At 51.1% G+C, this 8,551-nt stretch overlaps 1 protein-coding gene across 1 annotated transcript in view; it reads left to right on the forward strand.

The window, feature by feature from the left end:
- PRRX1 (paired related homeobox 1) overlaps nt 1-1,332 on the forward strand; it is a 39,078-nt gene extending 37,746 nt beyond the window's left edge. The window contains exon 4 of the mRNA XM_039730351.1: nt 268-1,332. Within this exon, the coding sequence (XP_039586285.1) occupies nt 268-406 (139 nt within the window). The 3' untranslated portion in view covers nt 407-1,332. The remainder of the gene's footprint in view (nt 1-267) is intronic.
- Nucleotides 1,333-8,551: the final 7,219 nt, after the last annotated feature.

Genomic DNA, 8,551 nt, shown 5'->3' on the forward strand with positions numbered 1-8,551 from the left:
TAACTGGCAGGCTGACCTCATTGCAAACCTTTTTTGGGTTAGAAAATAGGAAGTGGAAATTTTTCCCGTTGACTGCAACCAGCTTTGGTGCTGGGTAAGTGAACAGCAGCGGAAAGATTTACTGGGGTGTTAAATAAAGGGGAGTGGTAATTCCCTGCTGACACCACACCAGGATTGCATCCCACAGGTATGGAAAAAACCTGGGTTTAGGCTCTGCTGTGGTTTGGAGGCCACGTCTGACGTGCTGTTTCTCTTTCCATCCCTCAGTGCCATGGCCACCTACTCTGCCACGTGTACCAACGCCAGCCCGGCGCAGGGCATGAACATGGCCAACAGTATTGCCAACCTGAGACTGAAGGCAAAGGAATATAGTTTACAGAGGAATCAGGTGCCCACAGTCAATTAACAGCTGGGGGCAGCTGCCTTGCAGAAGGAGAAAACACAACAGCACCCGTCCTGCTTCGCAACTTGTCTGTGCTGAAAGAAAAAAAAAGAAAAAGAGAACAACAACAACAACAAAAAACCACAATAAAAATAAAATAGAAAAAAAAAGAAGAAAAAGAAAAGAATAAAAAAATGCCAACCCTCACCCAGAACTGAACACGGGGAGCAAATAGAACCTGTGAGTGATAAGGTTCCTCCTTCCTTTTGGGATAATGCCACCATTTTTTATTTTCTTGTTATCGTCGGGTTTATTGCTTCTGCTCAATATACTGCGAGCTTCTTCAGTAAAGGACAGTCTCACCCTTGCTGGTTTCCATTTTTGTACGGGACTGCAAAAAGAAACCCCTGCCAATCTCAGCCCACGGATGAGTCCCCCCAGCAGCACGCTGAGATACAAAGCTTGCTCATCTCCCCGCTGCCCCAGCTCACCCTAGAAGAAGAATTTGTTTGGTCACCAATTTCCATGATATCCACCCGACCCTCATCCCTCCAGTCCCTTGTGCCACAGAGGCAGCACGTTCCTATCAGTCTGCCAGAAGCCCATTTAATGCAGCAAGATGGATTCCTGCTGTCTGAGCTGCCTGGAAAACCTCCTTGGGCTCTGCAGAGCTCCATTGTCTGGTTGAGTATTCCTGGCACTGCTGCCTCAAAAAGCCAAAGAAGAGAGCAAAGCCAACGTGGGGGTGTGAGCAGGGGGATCTCTCTGTAGTGCCAAGACCAGGACTGTCAGGACACTCCTTTCTATGCCTTACAGTTTGTGCTACAGGGAAAGGCGTTGTCCAGATGCATTTGTTTTATATATACTGTATATATTTATATATATAAGATAATACATGCAAGCTTGGTTGGTGTTTTTTATTAAACAAAATAAAACCCGTTGAAAACGTTCGGGATGTTTGTGCTGCATGCAGGTGGAGCTGTGCATTGAAATTCCAGCCACAGCCTCTCTCAGCCTTGGCAGAGCTCTTCCCTGCAGCCTTGGGGAAGGCAGCTCATGTCCTCCCGTGAGAAACCCCAAAGAAGTGGTGCTGGAGGCAGCCACACTCCTTTTTGCAGAGTTTCCCCATGGGCAGCTGCACAGAACACAGCAAGGGTCTCCTCTGCAGCCAGAGGCTCACGTGGCTTTTGGGATATCCCCAGGGAAAGTCTCTCTGGGTACAAGTGATGTCTCAGCAGGGAGCATCCCACCAAAGATCCCTTAGCACTGCTCAGTAAGGCTTGTCCCATAACCTTAACCATTTCCCCTACCTGCTGTCCTCCCTCTGGGCTCTGGAGACCTAATGAGCACCTAATTGATTTATCTCCATGAGGAGCAGAGGAGATGCAGCCCAAAAGCATTTCTTCCACACAAACATCCTGAGGAAATCAGGGTCCTTCTCATTGCTGGGGATGCCTGCCTCTCCCGTTTGGGGGAGGAGGGGGATGATTTATGACAAACAGCACTTGTGTCCAGACTGAGGTGGGCAGTGCCATGGAGCAGCCCCACTGAAGGCAGCAGAGCTCCTCCATGGTCCAGGCTGGACCATCAGGGAAGGAGAACGGAGCTCAGCCAGGAGAAATTCTTCTGGTAGAGTGGCTTAGATCTCCAGCCTGGTGTTTGCTGCAGACACACTGGGCATATGTAGATGTCTGACAGTGGGCTTTGATAGTCTAAACCGGCATGTTGCAGGAAATGAGGAATAAATCTCTTTAAAGTGTAGGTGAAAATTAAACTGGCAAAGGATGAATGGAAATCCAGCCAAAATATTTGAGCTAGCACAAGGAAAAAAGCCCCAAATCGAAACTGGAGTAAGTTTTGCCTGTGATTGTGTGCATTGCTGCTGGATGTTTTGTTTTTTTTCTCCCCTCCCTGTGTGGGTATTTTTGAGGAAAAAAGAACTAATTCTGATCAGGACAAAAAGCTGAAAGTCACAGGCAGAACACCAGGGAAAGGGAGGCAGGGCGAGTACTGTGCTTTAAAAAATCCTTCATGTTCTGTTTGATCTCTTTTCTTGGCCACCTGCAGTCTGGAGAACCTCACCTGTGTAAACCAAAATATTTCTATCCTGCACAGTGCAGGTGCAGCTCCTGGACCCAAGTGATCATGCTGGAAATCTCACTTAGAAACTCACTCCTGTGATTGTGCCTACACAAACACACAAAGAATCGGGCAGAAAGGACCCAGTGCCTTTGTGTATCATTACTCAAAGGCTGAGCTGGTTGCTGAGCACCTTGAGCTGGTGCTCTCCCTGCCCTTGCCTTGCTGCCCTCCTCCAGAGCCCAGCACCACCCCAGCAGTGCCAGCAGCCTGCCTGAATCCCCCTGTGCTGGCCTGAGCGCTCACCCTGGAGTTTCAGCTCTTTCCCTCAGCATCCCTCTGGCCTGTGGCTTTCCCCCAGTCTTTGCTCAGCTTTTCTGTACCAGAAAATCCACCCTGAGCAGCTTTTGTTGTTGTCTGTGTAGGGACACCACTTTCTGAGGTTATCAAGGGAGCATGAAGCTCCTGGTGCCCCGTGACCCAGCCGTGGATTGGGATCTCCATCCCCACGCTGGGATGTTCACATCAAGGGGCTCACAAATGCCTGTGCAAGCCCTTGTTCAGCCTCTTCATTTTATCTGAATTGTCTGGCATGGGGTGCTCCTGCAGGGAGCCTGTGAGGCTTCTGCACCTCCAGTTTGAGCTGGGTCTTGCCTTGGGTCGGGCTGCTTGGTCAGGGGTGCCACCACAGCTGAGTGAGCTGTTCTCAGTTCAGATAAGACCTTTACATGCTCTTTGGTGACCCAATATTGCTTTGTTTACATGGATTTACCAGCCAGAGTCCAGCTGGATGAACAGACAGCTTCTGGTGTTTGTTAATTGCTGATGAGCTCAGCCAAAAGACAGCGACTCGTCGTCAATCAAGCCAAAGTGAAATTTTAGAATTGTGTATGTTTAATCTGTATTTTATTAAACCATGTAAATATATGTGCAAATCAAGGGCCTTATCCTCAAAGAGTGGAGTTCTCCAGGGTTTCAGTGGATTTCCAGTTGTAGCTCTGGGAAGTTGCCATGGTTACCACGGTTATCATTAAGTTTGGGTACCATTCAGGAGAGAAGATGTCTCTTAAGGCATTTTCCTCTTGCCTACTCTGTATGAGCACTGTTTTCTCAGGCTCCCCCTCTCTCAGCAGAGAAATAGGTGACTGGTTCCCTCAAAGTGGGAATTCTGTGCGTGGCAGGGATGGATGATTGACGAGGCTGCCGTGAAGCCACGGGATTTCCAGATGGAAGCGTGTCCTGTAAATTATCCCTTGCTTTGTGATGTAAAATGTACAGTGTTTGCACTAGAATAGAAATGATCATTTTCAATAAAAGGGGGAAGAGACTCCTCAATCCTTTCTATGAGCTGCCACATCTGTGTCACGTGTTGCTGCCCTGGGGTGTCCTACAGCGTTGGCTGGGGCTGGGAACTCTGTGGAGCCTTGTGGGGGAGAACAGGAGCCCCTGGAGCTGGGCTTGGGGTCAGGCAGCTGCCAGTTCAGCAGGAAACATCCACAAAGCCTTCTCTTAGAAGAGGTGGAGTTCAGGAGGAGTGGGGACACACCCGTGGCTTTGTCCCAGCCCCACCAGGCTGGTGAGACACCAGAATGTGGGGCAGAAGGGGAGCAGGGAAGGGAGCTGAGGGAGGGATGGACATCCCCCTGTGGGTGCTGGGGATGGGTGGCCAGCAGGGAGGGAGGGAGAGCAACAAATGAAGAGAAAAAAAGGGTTGAATCCCATCCCTGTGCAGGAGTGAGCAGAGCTGGGCTCAGCAGGAAGATCCCTCCCTGCACGGCGAGGCAGGTGGGCAGAAGGAGCTCAGAGGCTCATCAGGGCTAATTAGTGAAGGCTGTTAAGGCAGGGGTGGGAGTGGTGCTGACTTGTCTCCTGAAGATGTGGAGCTGGGCTGGAGTTAGAGCTGTGCTCCAGTGCTGGGGTCTGTTGGGAGCTGCAGTTGGGTGGGGGGAGATGCTGGGGGGCTTCTGCAGCTTCCCCTCTTGGTCACTAAATGATGAATTCAGATTTGAGCCAGCTGTTAGGAAGCTGTGCCTGGCTTGGCATCCTATTTCCCTGCTGATCAGGCTTCTGAGCCTCCCTGGGCAGCTAAATTTCAGCAGGACAGTCCCCAGAGAGAGCCTGTTAAGAGGAGATGGGTATCTCTGCAAGGCCCTCAGCACTCAGCCAAGCTTGCATTCCTTGGAAGGCTGATTATTGCCTCCTCTGAAGCTGAAATAATAATAACATCACCCTCTTGCTTATTATTTCTTTCTGCCAAAAGAAGTAGGCTTGTAAATAGCATCGCTTCCAAGTTGATTTGGAGACTGGAGTGGTTTGGAGCGAGTTGAAACAAAAGTTGAAACAAGGCTTGATGTCCATCCAGCTCCTCTCAGCTACATCTGGGAGGTGTCCATCTCCTGGCCTGGCACTGCTGTGCTGTGGCTCCTCACCTGGTGGCTCCAGCTCTCAGTTTGGTTTGGATTTCCAGCAGCATCCCCAAGAGCAGGGTGAGGCACCTCCCCTCACGCTGCAGGCCTCTCCTGGGCATGCACTGCTCACCTCTGCTGCTCCCACCATGGACTCGGGTCCTGCTTCAGAGGAAAGCCACATTCCTGCTCACCCCGCAGTGACAGGAAAGTGTCTTCATGACTGAGGCTTTGCCCACAGGGGCTTTGCTGTTCACCTTCCCCTTCCTGCCCCTCCAGTGAGATCCCAGCTGAGCAGGGGCAATGCCCAGCAGCTTGTTTGGGTCTCTGCAGCCTGGATTTGGGGCTTAGAACTGCTTCTGGGCTCACCTTCCTGTCTTTCCCAGCTTTCCAACCAGTTCTTTTGTGTCTCTCAGCTGCTTGAAACACCTCTGACTTTGTCCTCTTCTCATCTTGGCAGTTCAGCCAGCTGTGGCACAAGTGGGTTATTCTGTGTCTCTGCCTGTCCATCAGATGTGATGAAATCATGTGAAGCAGCAAAGTTCAGGAGAGCAGAAGGAGTGGGGAAAGCCCAGGTCCTTTCACAAGCCAGGAGACCCTGTGTGTCCTGCCAGCAGATGTTCAACAGATGCAGAGTGCATTCAAGGGGGTTCAGAAATTAGGTCTTGCAAAATAAAAAAAAATTAGAAAAATAAATAAATAAATAAAAAGCAAAAGCAAGTCAGCAGTCACTTTTGTGGGGCTGGAGAGGACCATGTGCTGTGTCCAAACCTTCTGCCATGCCTCTGGTGGGTGCTGTGGGGCAGGAGGGCATCTGGGGCTGCAGGGATCAGAGTGCCCTGGGTGGGAGAGGTCTGGCAAGGCTGGGGCATCGTCCAGGAGCCAGGTGCCGGTTCTGAAAGGACATGGGAAGGTCATTGAGAGGAGTGGGGCTGGCAGATGGCTGTGCCTGGTCCTTCCCTGCAGTCTCCCAGTCCACACCTTGGAGTGCTGAGGGCACTGCTGGGATGGGCCCCAAGGTCTCCAGCTTGGGGAGGAGACAAAGACAAAGCTCAAAGTGACTTTGGTGGGGCAGGGGATGGACATCTCTGTGTCATGGCAGGGAAATGTGCCGTGGGAGTTAACAGCAGCCTGAAGGATGATAAATGGCAACCAGCACCTTAGGATGTCTCATTCTTTTTTTATTTCAATAACTTTTTTAGATCAGAGTTACTCTTTCCAGCGTCTTGGCCAAATGCTGCTCTCTGCCTGGCTGCGGTCCCTCAGCAGGCTGGGACAGACACTCTTCCTTTGCCTCCTGCCTCTGCCTGTCCCAGCTGTGCCAGATGCTGTCCCACAGCCCAGAGGTGGTTTCAGAGCAGGGCCAGGTGGAGCCCTCCTTTGGGAGGTGTCAAATCAGCCAGGCCATAAACCCATCTTGGGACATCACCAGGCACCACATTTCAGTGGCCCCAGATGGGCTCGGTGTCACTTGCCCAAAAGCTGCAGTGTGAAGGGGTGAGTGCTCTCCATGGCCAAGGAGCAGAGCAGGGGGGGAGCTGTCCTCAAGATGTGGGGGGTTCTCAGTCCCCAGAGGAAGAGCTCAGGTGGGAGCTGTTCTGTCTGGGAAGCTCAGCACAGAGCCACGTTCAACCAGGAGAGGAGCCAGGGGGCAAGTGATGCCTCATTTTAACTTTAATATATTTCAGATTCTGGGCTGCTTTAGTGTGTGGGTCTGGGCTTCATATGAGGGGATGGTGAGCTCTGCACAGAGCAGGGAGACAGAACAATTCCTTCTCCAGCTGGGGACCAAGGACAAATGATCCAAATCTCAGACCCAAGAGCACAAACAACGTGGGCTGAAGAGAGAAAAACAAGAAGGATTGGACTGCATGGGCTAAAGCTGGAATTGGACAATTAACTCCAATATGCAAATGGAGCAGAACTTATAAAAGTGAGAGACCCTGTGACCAGTTGTCCATTTTGTGTCTGGAGCTGCTGTGCTGGGCCCTCCTCTGCTGGGCTGATGTGGCTGAGCTGGGGCTCGTCCTGCTCCAGACCTGGGAGCTGAACCATTCCAGTCAGCCCCATTGTTTGCTCCCTTGCCTCAGCAAGAGATGTGAGTCTTGTGGATACAGAACCCTCAGGGGACTGGGATGTCTTGGAGGAGAGCTGAGCTCTTTGCTCATCTGGATGGGACAAGGAGCCAGGGAACTCTGCCACGTGCCCCCTCCTCTGTTGCCTCCCACCAGCATCTTGTGGGAATATTCAGCCCATCCTGGGAGGGGTGGGACAGCAGCACCTCCCCAAACTGGCTGCAGGACAAAGACCTTCTGGACCATGTTTTGAGTCCTTATCTGAGAGGTTAGCACAGCTCCCCAGGCTGGCAGATGATTTGTTGCCGTGGCTGAAGGCTGTATCTAAATCTGGTTGAAAAATGGAGTTTCTTTTCCTGTGGCAGCTTCCAAGATTTACATATTTGACTTTGTCCCAAATCAGGCTGGGGAGTGGAAATCTCTAAAAATACTGCAAGGAAAATGCAAATATGCACAGGCATGGCAGAAGAGCTGACACAATAGAGTTTGAAGCCTTGCTGAAGTGGAACATGTTGAGCTTTTGGGAAAAAACACCCCAAAAAAACTGTTTCATTTCAGTGAAGTCTGTGCCCCCAGGAAGGGCCCTGAGCTTGGCAGGACCTGGGCTGTTCTCTCTCTTGTGGGCCAGTCCCAGGTGTCTCCTGTGACTGCCCCGTGAGCCCTGGGGCAGCCCAGGGGATGGATCTTCACAGGAATGCTGTGCATGGACAAAACAGCTTGGCAAACCCAAGGACAGCCCATGTCCCTGCTCCATGCCCTGGCTCTCTTAAGGCCATGATCACCTCCCAGTGCTGTCCAGAGTGAAACTCAGGGTGGGAAGGGCAGAATCCCAGGAGAATGGGCTGCCCAAAAGCACAGGATCCGGGGTGGGAGTCATGGTGAATGTGCTAACTGCTTCTTTTGGCAATGCACGACACTTCCTTTTTAATTTTTTTCCTTTCTTTCCTTTCCCTTTGCAAACCATTTGTCAAGGTGGGGTTTCACTGATGGAATGCAGATGTCCAAGAAGATTTCCAGAGGTAAATGGGAGAATCTTTCCAATGCAGTGGCTTTCCTGTCACAAGAGGCCAGAGGTGAAGGCCCTGGTGCAGCACTGATGCGTCTCCTACACCACAGGGTGACCTCTCCCTCTCAGTCTGCAGCTGTGGCCAACCTCACTTTACCAAGGACAGCTAGCTGGCCAAACATGGCATCTAGGAATGATAAATAATAATAATATGTCTCTGCTTTCACCTCCATTTTTTCAGTGATGAATGGCTGCATGGAGGAGAAGCAGCTGCTGATGAGGGGGCAGGGTGGCTTCTCCAGGGTTTGTTGTTTTAATCATGGCCTGAGTGAAAATGACAGCCTGAAGATGAAATATCTGCTGAAAGGAAATTGTAAGTCTGGGTGACTCCACTTAGCTCCATGCCTATTAAGAACTTATTTTTGTTGGACACTGAGGAACACGATTTCAACCAAGTCTGCACTTAAATGCCACTTCTGTCTGTGTTGGGTTTGCAGTGTCCCTGCTGCCTGTGTTGGGAGCTCTTAGACCAGCCTGGAGCCTCCTGTTGGGGCCTCCCCAGCCTTGCCAGGTGTGGGTTTTTTTGGTGGATCTGTGCTGCTCT

The sequence above is a fragment of the Passer montanus genome, unplaced genomic scaffold (genome assembly GCF_014805655.1).
Source record: "Passer montanus isolate IOZ18808 unplaced genomic scaffold, ASM1480565v1 scaffold71, whole genome shotgun sequence".
Lineage (NCBI taxonomy): Eukaryota > Metazoa > Chordata > Aves > Passeriformes > Passeridae > Passer > Passer montanus.